A 17,911-nucleotide genomic window follows, 5' to 3' on the forward strand; every position below is an offset into this window, starting at 1 on the left:
TTCCTGTGGTTAGATGTGAGCAGTCTCACTCGCTTTACTGACCATTGATTTTATGTTGCAAGTCTTCAAGTTAAAGGTTTAACTAAAAGCATCACAGAATCTAGGGTCAAATAAATGCGGTCAGACGTATAAACCTTACATTTTTTGTCATCCACAAAATATATTCGACCTATTGCGTATGATAATTGAAAAACAGACCAAAACAAAAAGAGGACTCCGTGTTGAAGATCGTACTTTGACCTATAATGTTTTTTTCATAAATTGTGACTTGGATGCAGTTCTATCATTGGCAATCATGCCACATCTTCCAATATCTAGACACATATATGCACCTTAAAATCATTCCATACACTAAATATAAATGACTTATTGCTAATGGTACTTTAAAAACAGACCAAAGCACAAAATCGTAACTTTGACCAATGAACCATGAAAATGGGGTAAAGGTCAGATGTTTGCCATATATGTTTCCATATATGGGGGAACCTCCTGCTTCCAAACAAAGTAACCAAGGAATTTTTATTTAGATTTCCCTGTAAAGAATTGCACAAGCTTGCACCTATAAATACTGATCATTTAAAACAAATAAGACCAAGTACATTTTATTCAAAAAATGTCAACAATAAAATATAAAATAAACTTTCATCCTGGGCATTCATGCTTCAATATAAATGTATTTTCAATTGTAATAAATATCTCAAAAAATAACAGAACAAGATAACAATTGTATATGTCCTTCAGTCTTGTCTGTCTAATATAAGTCTTTTTGGTACAATGTCAATTTCATTTATTTCTGTTAGTAGACAATGTCATTAATTTCTGTTACAATGTCAATGTTATAAATTTCTGTTACATTGTCAATGTCAATGTCATTTAAAAGTTAAAATCAAATTTATGAACAGATAAACTAAACCAACACCATGCAAAATATTGGAGCTTTAACGCTCATAAAATTTGAGCAAAAGGGCTCATCTATGTATATAATATGACAAATGTATAACCATATCATGTATAAGCATGTATAATATATATAAAGAAAAGTATAAATAAATTGTGAACAAGTATAAACTGGCAATTATAAATACAACACAGGAAAAAACAGTCAAACCAGCACCTATTTTTTCAAGTACATTTCAAATTGTGCTATTTTTATCATATTTTGCGATTTTTGTAGCACATTTCTGACTTTTACAATTTTTTTAATTTTTTTTTCCATTCATTTTTTTCTCTTTATCAACTCTCAAACACACATACACAACTCTCAAACACACACACACACAACTCTCACTTGCTAATAAGCAGCTTTAAAATTAATTTTTATAGCACCATAAATCAGTTTTTTAAATGTAAAATACAAATAAATAGCACATTGATATTTCTACACAGTAGTTTATAAATCACAGACATGATATTTAAAATAGTAGTCCAAGGTCAAGATTCATGTGAATTTTACATGATTAGAGTTTCCTCCCCTGCAATCTCTTTCAGGAGGTCTTTATTCTGGAGAGCAGGATGGTTGCTGATACCATCAAAGTTGGTCATACTGTTGTATTTGTTTTTGGCTCCCTGAAAAATAAAATCTCATATATATTTCTTATGTGAAGGGAGATAACTCATTGAATAATCTATGCAAGTAACAAGCAGATCTTGGTTGCTTATTTCCAATTTGGATCTGAATTAATTTCACATAACTAGATTGTTGATATGAAACAAATGCTAATTATCCTGAGACAAGATTCATGATAGAAATGATAGGCAAATGAAAAAGAAGGGAAGACATTATATAATATCATGTTGCATCCAGAAAGAAGCAAAATTTGACATGACTTATATTTAAACACATGGGAAGGGCTTCGGAAGTTTAAACCTATTTTTTTTTAAAAGAATTTCAACTAGAAGAAAACATTTATAATAAATGTACAAGAACATACTAAAATAAGTTCAATTTTTTAAAACTCAGTCTGGATAAGTTCAATTATTTTTCTTAACCAGTCGAATATTTCTTATATATTCCTTGAGAAGATAAAGAAACAAATCTTTTAAAGCTTGTAAGCTAGATGGTATAGCAAGTATTGTAACCATACCTGAATGCATTAAATGTACCGTTAAATGTCAATAAACCAAATTATTCTCAATAGACATCACTGAAAGAGGACGAAATACATGTTTTAAACTGTTGAACCAGGATTGAAAGCAATCAATAATGATTGTTTTACTGGTAGAGGCTATTGCATTTGCCTTAAACAGCATTTTAGTTTTTAAACTAGCTAAAATGTTTCTCAGTATATCAGGGGCAGATCCAGCCATTTTAAAAAGGGGGGATTCCCAAACCAGGATAAAGAGGGGGGGGGGCTTCCAATTATATGTCCCCATTCAAATGCAAAAAAAAGGCTGGAACCTCCCATCTGGATCCACAAATGTATATCGTTGACATGGAAGTGAATTGACTTCATACCTGGAATTTACTAGTTGGGAGTTTCAGCAATGATTTGGAGTAAGCTTTGGTACATGCTGCTAGATCCTTCTCTGAGTATCTACTGTAGTAAGCCAAGGTTGGATTCCATGGATCATCAATGTCTGTCAGTTTTCTAGATAGATACATAGCACTGGCAGCCATGATGGATGACTGGTAAACTGTAAATCTAGCCTCAGTCAGGGACAAATCAAGTAGGTACTGAGACATATGAGCAATCTGAAATAGAAGTTTATCATATTGGAAGCCAAATATTTAATGACTGATCAAAATATTTCATTTGTGAAAGCCTTGGGAAAATACTGTCACATTTTCCTTCCATAAACAGCAATACAATTTTTAAATAATAATATGATTTTTATGTTTTTATTTTTGATTCAACTTGATTTTGTAGATAATGGAATATCATTGCTTTGCTCTCAAACGGCCCGAGAACACAGTTATTTCGTAGTGCATTTCTTTTAGACAATAAATTCAAATTAAAAAAATCGCACCTGCTCTTTCTCAAAAAGATTTTTACAGTGTAGTGTACTACCAGTGAGACAAATAATATCAAAATTATAGAAACTTCTCCCAGCTCTAACTCAAAATATTGACAATTCTGTGTTAAGGGGGTGTAAAATTCAGTTTGACAGCTTTAGACGTGATAAAATTTGACCTTTTGGAACTGGACCAAATCACTACTTAACATACAGATTCAGCACCAAAAATTTTTAAACATGTAATTACACCCCCCTACTTAATATTTCATGCATTTAATATCAAGAAATAACTTTGGAAAGTGTATCAAATAAAACATACAAGTTATACACTGTTTACACTAGGGACTATATTCGTAGACAACGAAAACCAAAGGACGATAACTGTGTCCTAGGACCTAATAGGACAGAAAGTCTTGACCAATCTTTATAAAACTTTGCATAACCTAAGCTTAGGCAATTGTGAGATAGCTTGCCAAATTTCATGGCCATATGGCATATATTAGAGAAACTAGGGTCATTTTAATATAGACATATGGATGTTTATTTTTGACGTGTAAATTAAATATCTTCAACTGTCAAGATTTTGGCCTAAAAATTTGAAATTTTGCAAAAATGTACTTTTTAAATGCTCTTGAATATCAAATATTAAGTATTAAAAGCATCTGAACACTCATTTTATTTACCAGATGTATTGTAATTATTCCAAAGTTAAATTTATATGAGCCTATGCCTGAAAATAGAGATTTTCCAATTTAGGGACGCCATATATAAATATGCATTTTTCTAAGCCAACTTGAAGTTTTTGAAGTTTTTAAGGCCTAAATTATTCTTTCATATATATTAAATGTACTTTAAATGTATAGAAAATTAACAAAAAGCACACCACATGAGTATAAAATGGTATTTGGCCATGTAGTACTGAGAATTATTTAGAGTCGATTTAGGCGGTCGCCCATATTGACATATAAAAATTCACACAGAAGCTATTAGAAATGAAAATGTGTTACTTTTTGCTCATTTCTATGCTAAGGTATTATGATATAAGAAGTGTTATTGCAAAAGGACTCTTGCATTTAAATTTTTTGAAAGACAATATGGTCTGATAGCCAGTTTTTTAACTTTTCAATGGAAAACTTGCATTTAGATTTAGTCTCAATAGGCATAAATTAGGACCACTTACTATCATACAGAGAAAAAAATGGTAGCCTATGAAAGGAGTAAGGTGTACTGAATATAGTAAAGTGCTTTTTTTACATATTTAGTGATATTTGTGATGGACTACAGATTTGATGTACAAAGCTCTTAACATTTTACATACATCTATTAGGCCGTTCGACCATGGCCGTGAATACAAAATATCTGCACTTTTTCTGTGATAATCTACTTTTCTCTATATCCAGAGTTCACAAATGGTTAATTAAATTTGATTTAATCATAGAAACACAAATATCAGGAACAGAAAAGCTGTCAGATAGAAAGTCAGCATGCCTCTTAGGCATAAAATGTAAACTGCTTTAAAATGCTTATTATAGCCGTAAAATGCCAAAATGGCACATTTTAACAGAATTTCTGTAAACCAAAGATGTAAATCCTTTACTTTGATTGAGTTTGACAAATTGAAACCAGCAAATCATTCAGGAAAGTTGCCAAAGTACAGAATCTAGATTTCAGGAATCCATCTCTTAGGCCCGAGAACACAGTTATTTCGTAGTGCATTTCTTTTAGACAATAAATTCAAATTAAAAAAATAGCACCTGCTCTTTCTCAAAAAGTTTTTTACAGTGTAGTGTACTACCAGTGAGACAAATAATATCAAAATTATAGAAACTTATCCCAGCTCTAACTTAAAATATTGACAATTCTGTGTTAAGGGGGTGTAAAATTCAGTTTGACAGCTTCAGACGTGATAAAATTTGACCTTTTGGAACTGGACCAAATCACTACTTAACATACAGATTCAGCACCAAAATTTTTTAAACATGTAATTACACCCCCCTACTTAATATTTCATGCATTTAATATCAAGAAATAACTTTGGAAAGTGTATCAAATAAAACATACAAGTTATACACTGTTTACACTAGGGACTATATTCGTAGACAACGAAAACCAAAGGACGATAACTGTGTCCTTGGACCAAACTGTGTTTATAAAATATTTTTGTGACTAGTATAGTTTTAATTACTTATACATGTACCTCCTTATTTTGATTTGTTTCTATTTCAAGGAATCGATCCAAGAAAACTGTTGGGTCTGTTATGTTGAGGTCAAAGTTCAAAGCCTTCAGTACATGTATCTCTAGCTTCAGTACTTGTGCTGGCTGAAAACTGTTATCAGTAAGATGACAGAGTGTAGCCACCTGCAAGTCATAAATTTAAATTTTATTATACACTTATTGGATTAATTCTGGATGTAAAAATTTTTGTATAAGTTTTTTTAGTTGTCCTGCCAACCAAGAAAGCTGACATAAGATAGAAGCATTTCTACATGTTAATATGACAAACTCAAATTATTTCCTTTAAAACTTCCTGAATGCAAAATGTTTCAAATTTCACCATTGGAACCCTCTAGAATAGATTTCCGCTCAAACCAGTGCTAGAAATCATCATGGAATACAGTGAGGTGCACACTTTTGCTGCATTTTGCTGACTTGACAGACTTATGATAAAGAACAGCAATAAAGTTCTTTTTCTGCTTTTTTAAAATCATTATTTTATATATAAGAAACTTTAACCGTGAAAATGTAGAAAAGCAGTTTCAAACCCATTTGTTAATAATAAAAAAAAAACACTAAAAAATAACTTTTTATATATATATTTTTTTTTTTAATGAACATCTTTTTCAGGCCATCTCCCACCAATAAAATGGTCGTTGGGTTACAGTGAGACTTACCTCTGGAGGGAACCTTTCAACATACTTTGCAGCAATAAACAAACATGTGATTCCCAGAAGTTGTAGTAACTGTAGTTTGACACCCTTCAGGACGAGGAATCTATCAATCAGAGCCACTGTCAAATGTATCGTCTGTTGACACAGCTCTTCATGGACCTACAATGAATTATCTCCCCTTACTAATATTATGTTCTATTGAAAAGCTTTGTTCTAAATGACTTTTCCTGTGTTGAGTTTGTACTCCTTTTTTTTATTTTTTTTATTAAATGGCAAGTAAATTAAAAAGTAACTATTTTTATGGAGAAATTGAAATATTTGTAGTTTGTGTTCAGTGGCGGATCCAGAAATTCTTATAAGTGGGGGCCCATTGACTGCCTAAGAGGGGGCCTGCTGAAGTCATGCTTCAGTGATTCCCTATATAATCACCAACTTTTTCCCAGAAAAGGGGAGGTCCGGGCCCCTCTCTAAATCACCCTGTGATGTTGCCATATCAGTTTCAGTACAAGGCCGTAACTACCCTTGAGGCAAGTGAGGCAATTGCCTCACTAAAATTTCGACACTGATTATTGTTTTTATACATTTATATAAATATAATAGTCATATGTTGTTCTCTCTCAACCTTAATTTCTATAACTTGTCATCATTCCTTTTAAACTATTTTTCCTGGATATAACTCAGCATCTCTATGGGTGATGTTTCTCTATTACATTAACCTAGTAACGAATATCATCATGAATCTCTAGTTAAAATCAGGCTCTTGCAGAAAAAGCTAGAAAAGCGACACTGAAGGTAAAAATGGAACAATTCTAGTAAACTAGTTGTTTTGTGAACAGAGTCTAAGTATTGCATACAACTTCATTAGAACAATTCAAAAACGATAAGTAGAATGACAAATCAAGTACTGGTCTTCGGAAGGGAGTAGTCCTGTCTGCGTATTCATTTCTCCGTTTCTTTTGACAAATCAAGTACTGGGTATCGCAAGGGGACAGTCCTGTCTGCGTATTCATTTCACGAACTTTAATCTTTCTCTTTACAGATAAATAAAATATAAATAATATGAAATATGCATGGATTAGTTTTTATCCATGTCTCTTTAACCTTAAAAATTGAAAGAATACCCTATATTCCAATTTATTATTGAGGAATGGTAGAACCTTTAACACAGGATTTTGTCTTTACTTATTTGGGACTAGAAAATTTTGTTTCTTTATATATATTCTGGATTTGAGAATGGGACACCCAAACCCAAACCCTAACCCCTAAATTTATAGATTCTGGAACTAAAATATCACCAACTATTTCCAGAAATAATTTGATATAACGGACCTACATGTAAACGTCAAAATCTCCATTACCCATATCATATACAAAAATCATTATACATATACATGTATCTTATCTCATTCTATTCCTTGTTTATCTATACTCTTTGTCAGCATAAAAGCGAGTTAAATATTTTGTAACTGCGAATGTATGATAGTGCTTACAGGAAAGCTGAAATCCCCTTTGCAAACAAAACTGTTACTACCGATGGCATCATGCTGCTACCGAATTGCTGATGGAAAAGGAATTGAAAGAAGACTTTGATCGTTGTGTTGATGATTATGTGCTACCTTTAGAAACACAGACTGCCCTGAAACAACTGAAAACTTGGAAAAGAGCATGCATGAGTGGCCAGAGATTGTGAGGTCTTGTCATGCTCCATGTTCATCGCGATAAGGATATCAGCAGACCAAATTATGATTCTAAAACGATTTGAATGAACCGGCCATAGAAAAATTTGGCAAACTCTACTGAATCGATGTTTGTTCTATGTTCTGGCAGCAGACTCAAATCAATGATATTTGGATGATTATCTTACATATAAATTTAAATAAAGTTGTTAAAAATTTGGTGTTAGTAAAAGTTTTAAAATATGAAAAACTTATATAAAAAATGTCCAAATCCAAAACATTATCAAACTCTCTAAAAATGCCCAGAATGCAGGATTTTGCACCATTCATTTCATACCCTCCAAAAAAAAATTTCGCCTCGCTTCGCTCGGCTCAACTATTTTGCCTCACTAAAATAAGAAGCCTAGTTACGGCCTTGCAGTATCTTTTGAATGCATTCCATCTTCAATTTCAGATATATTGAAAAGTATGAATCAGTTAGAATAAATCATATCAAATTGACCATTTAAATGTACTATTCAAAAACTTTCTGCACTACTTTATTTAAAAAAATATGTTTTAGATTCATTATTTCAATTAATAAACTATAACTATTTTGCTTTTATATATAAATAGTTTTGGAAAGGCACAACCAACCAAAATTATGAAAATCGTATGAAACTATCAAAAAGATTATATTTACCTGTACTTGTATGAGCCAGTCTGTTAGTATTGCTCTCATCTGTGGTGTAACTTCAGGATCTGATGCAAGGTAGTCATCAGAAAATGTTAAGCGTCTTTCCACAGACTTCAAATAAAAACAAAATTATTCATTAACATAATTAAGAATGAGTAAAGATAACATAGATATTACTTAATACTAAAAAAGTAGATTTTTAGTACAACTGTAACAGTTGTTTTATTGTAAACGGAAGATTTTGACCTTTATGTAAATGTGAAATTACAATACATGGTTAATAATTTTTCATGGGAGATAATCTTGTATCATAATTCTTATGATTACAGATGACATTAGAAATATTATCACCTTGCACATTCACGACTTGACTGATATTCTACAGTATGTAATTTGTTAAAATTTTTGACCAGTTGGTTTCATATACCATTTATGTAACTTTTCAGATGGTTTTTGTAAAAAAATAAGTTTACATTTTAACAATTTTGTAAAACTGCTATATTTTGGGGTCAAATAGGGGTCTTACTGGACCTACACTTTTAATTACTTTTTAAGTACACATATCATGTAGAATCACAATTATACAAAGAATGAGGATGGAGTTAATGTTGGTTTATCAAAATAATAATTCCCTATAAATCTTTTATCTCACCTGTAAGTAACAATACACTTCTTGAGCATATTCAGGACAGTTAAACTGGTCATTCAAATGTGCATAAATGTCAACAACATCATCTGGACGTTTGATAAACATCTCTCGGATCTTTGTTGAAGGGTCCAACATATCAATGTCCATACACAACAAATCTGGGAAAATAAAAAAAACAACAATATCAAAATAACTCTTCTTAGATGTACTTTAAAACAAAATATTCCTAACTTTCAAATACTGACAATTTTCAAAACTTTTACTAAGATTTTGTTTAATTTCTTTGTTTTTACATATGCAAATTATGTCCCCTTGGTGACAGACCATAGATTTCTGAGGTATGAGAAATGTAACCTTGATATTCAAATAAATAGTTTTCAAGACTATAAAACCTATCTACTATTCAGGACAGTTTCTTGTTTAAATAATTAAATTTTAAGTTTATTTTGTATGATCATCAAGACTAAAATAATGATAATATATATTTACCATCATCCAAGATTGCAGATGGTTCTGGGTTCAATACATTGAACAAGGTAGATTTCTTGGATTTGCTTTTTGTCTTTTTACCTTTAATATAATAAAAATTCGTAAGGGTTCAGTGGAACCCAGTGTCTCACCTACTTTTACCAGGCTCAACAAAAATGCGGAAAACAATCAATAAAAATATTCCTCTTGATACTATCTTTTGATTGTAAGAAGCTTCTGTCCAAGTTTCAGGGGCGGATCCAGGATTTCAAGTTAGGGGGGGCGCAAAGTTGTTATATTCGGCGAGCGGAGCGCGTCGAAAAATTTTTGGAGGTAAAATTATTGAAATATTTTTCTAAAGAGGGTGCAATGTAGATATCTCGAATTATTGTGTGGTAAAACAAGGGAGAAATTAAAGTTTCAAGCTGAAACCGCATAAATCCTCCCCTAACAACGTATTCGAACAACTTACAGTCGCCATATTTAACAAGAAATCTTTTAGGTTCCATTCATTGAGACTACCCCCATATATTTCCCAACAAACTGAACTGAAGACAATAAGGATAGAGACAGAACTCAGTCCGGAATACACAAGCTGACTCCATATAAAAAATATAGCGATGTTATGTCAATGGTTGCTGGGAAAACTTGTGTTGCATTCATAGTAATCAATCAAATATCTTCAGGGGGAAAACAATAACTATTTATTAGATTTGTATACGTCCTATTGGTTTCTCCATACCAAATATCAAGTGACTGACTGGCGGATGGACTGACAGAGGTAAAACAATATGTCCCTAATCCACGAAGAACCTCAGAGTAGTGATGGCAAGGTCTCCTACAAATTGGAAAAATCTACAACAATCTCCTAAAACCCACTAAGGAATTCATATTGCATATATGTGTTTATGAAGCTACAGTTATAAAGCTGCAGCCCTAAAAACAGAAGCTGAAGATTATGTGAACATTTTATTTTGATTCTGTTTTCCTATGCAAACCAATCTACAACCAAGACACCAGCACTTGTTGTAAAATTGTCTATATAGCAATATCGGGTAATATCTTAACTAAACCTTGAAAGACAAGGTGCGGGTAGTTGTAACATAAAGAAATACAGGAACACCACAAAATAACTGTTGTTTTGCACATCGACAGTGTGTCTACATAAGACTCATCAGTGACGCTCAGATCAAAATAGTTATAAAGCCGAACATTATATTTGTTAAAAACGCAACTCCACGTTTGACACCTTCCATTGAAGTATACAATATTTATAGAACTTAAATAAATCGTAGGTAAGTTGATTTGTAATCACGCTTATCCTGTTAAACTATCTGTTTTATATACTTGAATGTTAAAAAGATGGAATGGTCTCGTGTGATACTTAAAAAAAGTTGAGGACAACCCATGCTTTGCAAATTTTAGGGGGGGCGCACGCCCGCCACGCCCCCGCCTAAATCCGCCCCTGAGTTTGGTAAACATTTCAGGATAGTTTATGAATCGAATAAATGTTTTAAAAACTTTTAACTCTGCAGACTGTATGTAATGTTAACCGGAAGAAAAACTAAGTCCATTTATAAGTAAAATACAGATACACAGGTACAAAATATTAACAAAATTTCCTTTCTAGATACTAGCTTTTGATCATGAACAAGCTTCTGTCCAAGTTTGGTACAAATTTAAAATAGTATAAGAAAGTCATTAAATTTTAAAAAAAAATAACCACAGAGTGAATATGTTGTTTCCTGGCAGAAAACCTAAGTCCATTTAAAAGTATAATACAGAAAAAATGAATTTATTTTTTTACAGAATTTACTTCTAGATACTATAGTATGATCATAAACAAGCTTTTGTCCAAGTTTGGTACAAACCAAGGATAGTTAAAGAAAGTTATTAAAATTTTAAAAACTTTAACCACAGAGTGAATGTAATGTTACCCCGCAGAAAACTAAGTCCATTTATAAGAAAAAATGAAATTTTATTTCTGCAAACTTTACTTCTGGATACTATCTTATGATCATAAACAAGCTTCTGTCCAAGTTTAGTAGAAATCCAGTATAGTTTAACAAAGATATTTAAATTTTAAAAACTTTAACCACAGAGTGAATGTAACGTTTTTCCGCAGAAAAACTAAGTCCATTTATAAATAAGATACAGAAAAAAATGGAATTTTAATTTTACAAAATTTACTTCTGGATGCTATCTAATGATCATAAACAAGCTTCTGTCCAAGTTTGGTAGAAATCCAGAATAGTTTAAGAAAGTTAATAAATTTTCAAAAACTTAAACCACAGAGTGAATATTTGTGGACGCCGCCGCCGACGGAATGTAGGATCGCTTAGTCTCGCTTTTTCGACTAAAGTCAAAGGCTCGACAAAAACATAAAATTGTTAGTCTATCTATGCATTTTCCTAAAGCAATTTTTTTTAAATTCATTAGCAGCAATAGTGCTTACCAGTGCAGACTTGCAGGGTTATTCTTATGTGGGTTGTGCTTCAGATTTTTGTTGTCTGAGATGCCTGTCCCCTATTTCACTATTTGTTATACTTGTTGGTTTTGTTTCATCAAGCAGTTCAAATATCAAAACAATGTTAATAGAAATTTTAAACTCAGTGAAATGTTAACTTCATATTTTATGATCTTAGAATGTACAAAAGATCATAAATATGTGATGGGGCATTTAGGATATGCCACCACAAAATTCAAACTTTAATGGGAAGAACTTTTCTAAAATCATTCATTCATTTCTTTATTACCTCTTTCAAGACATTCAATGAACAACATTTGTTAACAGATTAAATTACAAAACAGACAACATAATACAAAAAAGTGAAAAGTTGATACATTATAATACAAGTAGACAAAGGACTCGTAAAATCAGGCAGAGAAAGGTTGATTCCTTTATACCCCCTTCCCAATCTTTGTTTTTAAAGAGTGTATTTTACTTACCCATTATCTGCTGGGCCAGTTTACTTTTGGCTACATTATAAAAACTTTTCTCCTTGGACTTCTCTTTCTTGACTTTTGTAACATGATCTATATTAAGATTCCCTTGAATATTCTGGGTTTCTCTCAAAACTCTTCTCTCCTTTGAAAAATATAATGTTCCTTGTAATAAACAATATTTTTGGACTTCAATATACCTCTCAAATGACTAATAAACACTTATTACAACACAATACCCAATGATGGCCTTCAGCTGTTTTCTGCTCTTTGGTCCGGTTGTTGTCTCTTTGGCACATACCCCATTTCCATTCTCAATTTTACATTAAAGTCATAAGAAACCTCAAATCAAAAAAAATAATGCATATGTTTTTTATAACTCAATGGATAGTTTTCATTATAAAACTTATGTACATATACTTTTTTCTGAAGAAAATTCTTTAATTTATTCATATTTAAAAGAAATTTACTTTATTTTAATTGCTTGCTTCCAGCAACCAATTCCCCCGACATATTTTCCGTATGCAAAGTGACCTCAGTGTGACCCATCTCGTAAAAATCTGGTGATCACAATACGCATGGATGTCCTTAAAATAAACTATTATCTGAATGTACATGTTAAACACGTGCTCTCTTTCCATGCTTTTTTGTTTATTTTTTGTCGATTGTTGACAAACAGGTGATCATCGTTAAACTTCGGCTTCAAAACACGAACTTCAATTACTTGCCATATTTTCACAACAACACTGACCGATTGAAAACAAAATTGACGATTATACGAAATTTACAAGAAAAAAATTATAAATTCGTGCACAGAAGACTAAGTGTATGATGTTTGTATGCATTGGTTCAAGAATTGGAAGAACATAATTTTTCACCGGTCACTCGTTTCTTATGACTTTAAGACTTGAAGAATAAAGTCTGAATGAGACCATAACAGAATCCTGTAACAGATTCAGAGGGGGTTGGATTATTTTTTTTTTTTTTTTTAATAAAATTGTAAATTTCTTATATATACTGTCAAGGATGTGTATAGTGAGAACAGTTAATGAAATAATGTCGCACTTTCAATAATTTGGATCTTCCCTGTTGATCGTATACTTTAATTCAATTGTTTTTTAAGTCTAAATGTTGGACATCAGGGTCGAATGGTTAAAAACAACCCAAAGATCTAGATCACTCACTCTCCCTTTTTTATCTTGATCAGTGAGGTAACCTTTTGTTAGTTACAAATATTTACGAAGAAAACTTTACTAAAATCAGTTTTTTATCCTTTAAATAGCATAACATTTCTTGTTTATTTCTTATTCTTACCTTCCAAGGTGTTAACCTGAATTATCTCATCCAATATGGTGGGAAAGACTTAGATAGGAGTAAATATAAAATCTAAACATACCATCTGAGAAGCAGGAACCATTTTTTCACTGTCAAGATATTCTTGAATCTTGTCTGGACTTATCTCCATATTTTCACATCCTGTAAATTCTCCATTGTGTTTTTGTCTCAGGGATTGACTTGAAAATCCCTTATTCTTTCTCTGTGTGAAGTTGGAACTATTTGTGGTAAATGCTGTAGCCATTGCTTAAATAACAAGATAAGCCAAATGTCTATGAAAAAATAAATTGTGCAGGTTATATAGCTCAATAATCAAGTCAATTGTAGTTTCAAAATTATCTCCCTTTGACAGTTTGCAAATGTGGTTTCTACATTGAACACTTTTGAGACAAAGTGTTTAGATGAATATTTCTGTTTTATAAGGATTTTTTAAATTTGATATTTATTCATTTTTGGGGGAGGGGATAATTAAATTTCACAGTAAATTTGAAAACAATATTACTAACAATATCCCATCATTTAAATCAGTGGTTCCCAACCCAGGACTAAAAGGGGGGTCCAACTATATGTCCCCATTCAAATGCATTGATTGTCAAAAAAAGGGGGGTTCCAACCCTCGGAACCCTCCCCCTGGATACGCCACTGAAAAGGACAGCACTAGCATAATGAATTGCAGTGGCAGATCCAGAGGGAAGTCAGCAATGCATTTAAATGTGGACATATAGTTGACCCCCCCCCCCAAAAAAAAAAAATTTACAATGTATTTCTTCTGGAACTATATTCATTATCAAAATGCTTTTTATTTTTCACCAATATTTGTCATCATTACTTGGATAACTTTTCAGTTGTCTGCAATGACAGACATGATAAGATGAGAAACTTCAAAAAATTGGGAGTCGAAATTAAAGAAGTGATCATAAAAAGAATAAGACAACGTAGACCTTATGGTTGAGAAACATAGTTCGATTTTAAGCTTTGTAAAAGTAAGAAGTCTAACCATTTTGAAAGGAATATGAAGATAAAACCACCATTGTTAGAGAAAAGTTACTGTAAACGTGGAATATAAAAATCGTGAAGAAAATACAAAAACAACAATCTAATAACTACATTATAAGTTTCCTTCCTGCACCGGAATTTACTTTTTCGCTATTCCTTCTTCAAGTTCTTTAGTTTGTTAACCTGTTCATAAACAATAATGTTGCATGTCCTATAATATAACGTGTTCTCTCTTCAAAACCTGTTCATAAACTATTCTCGATAATTTGCATAATAAAGAATTCCCGCCTTTTTCGACAATGCATGGTCAACTCGATTCTGTGTAGGACTTTTTTTGTTGTTTACTATGAAGTTAAAGTGTTGATTGATTCAATTAAGCCATGATAGGGAACACATGATTTTTACAAGCAGCACTCTTTTTTTAAAACTACATGCATAGTTTATCTCACATTTCGCCATTAATCGGCTCCCAAATGGCATAACTTTTGATAAACCCGTTCCCCTTTATGTTCTTCAATAGATCTTCCCTAGCAGAAATAAAGGGAAAATAAGACTGAAAGGAAAGTTTATAATGTTGAGATCCGTGCAACATATTTAAAAAAAAAAATAAAAGTCATAGTGACATGCGGGCGGAAATATCGTTTTAATAGACATGCAATTGAAGACTCATTGTCGCGAAAACTAGCAAAAGGGGGAGGTGACCGCTAATTTGAGCTGTAACAAACATACTCATCCCGTCACAGGTTATCTCTTTCCAGAGTAGAAGCCTGTAATTCAGTGGTTGTCCTTGCTTGCTGTCTGGCATAAAATTTTGTATCTTTTATTCTTTTAGCATAAATCAAGTTAATTGTTGGTATTCTCGACAGGTAAAAATACTACATTATTCCCCTGCTATTTGAATTTCTCGAATGGTATATATCTTGTTAAATGATTTAATCATGCAGAATACTGAATATAGAAGTAAAAACTAAACAAGCTGTTTGGTTATCTTGCACATTTCGTCAAATTTTACATCGAAGGAAACGACTGTCGGGACCATGCGAGATTGCTCTGAGAGGCCGTGTGAGATTGCTCTGACGTCTTACAACATGTTTTGATGACTGTATGGGTCATTGGAGATAACTTTGATGTCTTACAGCATGTTTTAATGACTGTTTTGGCCGTGGGAGATTTTTCTAACGTCTTACAAATTAAAATATGTTTTAGTGACAATTGATGTCATGCGAGATTGCTCTGTTGTCGTACAACCTGTTTCGGTGACTGTTGGGTTATGGTAGATTGCTCTGACGTCTAACAACCTGTTTTGATGACTGTTTAGGCCGTGTGTGATTGATCTCACGTTTTACAACATGTATTAATGACTGTTTGGGTCATGGGAGATTGCCCCGATGTCTTACACCATGTTTGGTGATTGTTGGACCATGGATTGCTTTGATGTCTTAAATGTTTTCATGACTGTTTGTGCATGGAAGATTGCTCTGACGTCTTACATTTTTTATGACTGTTTGGGTCACGAGAGATTGCTCTAATGCGTTACAACATGATTTGATGATTGTTTGGGCCGAGAGATTCCTCTGATGTTTTACCTGTTTTGATGACTGTTGAGGCCGTGTGAGATTGATCTGACGTTTTACAACATGTTTTGATGACTGTTTGGTCTTCGGAGATTGCTCTGATGTCTTACCACATGTTTGATGATTGTTTGGACCATGGATTGCTTTAATGTCTTACATGTTTTGGCCATGGAAGATTGCTCTTGCTCTGATGTCTTACAATAAGTTTTAATGATTGTTTGGACCATGGGAGATTGCTCTGATATCTTACATGTTTTGGCCGTGGGAGATTGCTCTGATTTCTTACATGTTTTGGTGACTGTTTCTGCCATGGGTGATTGCTCTGTTGTCTTACATGTTTTGGTGACTGTTTGGGCATTGGAGATTGCTTTGATGCCTTACAAGTTTTTGTGTACGATTGTGTCATGTGAAATTGCTCTGACGACTTACATTTTTCTGATAATTGTTTGGGCCATGTAAGATTGCTCTGACGTTTTATAACATGTTTTTACGACTGTAGAGGTCATGTTAGATTGCCTTGACGACTGTAGAGGTCATGTTAGATTGCCTTGGCGACTGTAGAGGTCATGTTAGATTGCCTTGACGACTGTAGAGGTCATGTTAGATTGCCTTGACGACTGTAGAGGTCATGTTAGATTGCCTTGACGACTGTAGAGGTCATGTTAGATTGCCTTGACGACTGTAGAGGTCATGTTAGATTGCCTTGACGACTGCAGAGGTCATGTTAGATTGTCTTGACAAATGCAACATGTTTTGATGAGTGTTGAGGCCATGCAAGTTTGCTCTGATGTCTTAAATGTTTTGATTACGGTTGATGCCATGTGAGATTTCTCTTACATCTTGCAACATATTTGGATGACTGTTGAAGTCATGTTTATTGTAATTAAAAAAAGGGGAATAAACTCTTGTACCAAGGGGAGGGCAAAACAACTATTTAGCATTTCAAGGTTCTGTAAATCTTTTCACACCAAAAACTAGGGACTCTAAAGAGCCTGTGTCGCTCACCTTGGTCTATGTGCATATTAAACCTAGGACAGATTGATTCATGACAAAATTGTGTTTAGGTGATTGTGATGTGTTTGTAGATCTTACTTTACTGAACATTCTTGCTTCTTACAATTATCTCTATCTATAATGATTTTGGCATAGTAGTTACAGTGGAAAGTATTTTGTATAAATTTACAAAATTTATCCAAATTGTTAAAAATTGACTATAAAGTGCAACGACTTCAGAAGTCAATGGACCATTTTGATCATGTTGACTTATTTGTAGGTCCTACTATGCTGTACTTTATTGCAGTTTATACAGCTTATCTCTATCTATAATACTATTCAAGGTAATAACCAAAAGCTGCAAAATTTTCTCAAAATTACCAATTCAGTGGCAGCAACCCCAAAACTGGTTGCCTCATTGGTCTGAAAATTTCAGGGTAGATATAGATAGATAGGTAGATAGATCTTGCCCTGATTAACAATGTTACCCCTATGTTAGATTTGCTCTAAATGCTTTGAATTCAGAGATTTAAGTCAAAATGTACATTTTATCCCTATGTTCTATTTTTAGCCATGGTGGCCATCTTGGTTGATTGACCTGCACAATGGACACATTTTTCTAAACTAGATACCCTAATGATGATTTAGGCCAAGTTTGGTTAAATTTGACCATGTAGTTTTAGAGAAGATTTTTGTAAAAGTTATAACGACTTTGGGCCAAGTGAGCTAAAATTAGCAGCCTTTCTTTCTTTTCATA

At 32.7% G+C, this 17,911-nt stretch overlaps 1 protein-coding gene across 3 annotated transcripts; it reads right to left on the minus strand.

Moving 5' to 3' along the window:
• Positions 1 to 586: 586 nt before the first annotated feature.
• Positions 587 to 14,916, minus strand: LOC134711779 (G2/mitotic-specific cyclin-B-like). Of its 3 annotated transcripts, none has more exons than XM_063572649.1 (10): positions 14,731 to 14,916; positions 13,653 to 13,837; positions 12,263 to 12,401; positions 9,335 to 9,415; positions 8,849 to 9,003; positions 8,203 to 8,307; positions 5,848 to 6,003; positions 5,153 to 5,314; positions 2,456 to 2,692; positions 587 to 1,566 (listed from the first exon to the last, which is right to left on the minus strand). In XM_063572649.1, exons 2-10 carry the CDS (start codon positions 13,833 to 13,835, stop codon positions 1,450 to 1,452), a joined length of 1,335 nt encoding a protein of 444 aa, XP_063428719.1. In that variant the 5' UTR covers positions 13,836 to 13,837; positions 14,731 to 14,916; the 3' UTR covers positions 587 to 1,449. The 3 variants fall into 3 exon arrangements, with proteins under 3 accessions (XP_063428719.1, XP_063428718.1, XP_063428720.1); XM_063572648.1 differs by having other exon boundaries at positions 14,699 to 14,916; XM_063572650.1 differs by having other exon boundaries at positions 14,771 to 14,910.
• Between the last annotated feature and the right edge of the window lie 2,995 nt (positions 14,917 to 17,911).

This window comes from Mytilus trossulus, chromosome 3, assembly GCF_036588685.1.
Source record: "Mytilus trossulus isolate FHL-02 chromosome 3, PNRI_Mtr1.1.1.hap1, whole genome shotgun sequence".
NCBI classification, from domain to species: domain Eukaryota; kingdom Metazoa; phylum Mollusca; class Bivalvia; order Mytilida; family Mytilidae; genus Mytilus; species Mytilus trossulus.

Bases quoted from the DNA above. Each gene is read 5' to 3' on its own strand.
- LOC134711779 (XM_063572649.1), bottom strand. From the start codon at position 13,835: ATGGCTACAGCATTTACCACAAATAGTTCCAACTTCACACAGAGAAAG. The intron at 9,416-12,262 runs GTAAGTAAAATA...ATTATATTAAAG, and splicing joins ACTGGCCCAGCAGATAATGG to GTAAAAAGACAAAAAGCAAA. The intron at 8,308-8,848 runs GTGAGATAAAAG...TTTTATTTGAAG, and splicing joins AAGTGTATTGTTACTTACAG to TCTGTGGAAAGACGCTTAAC.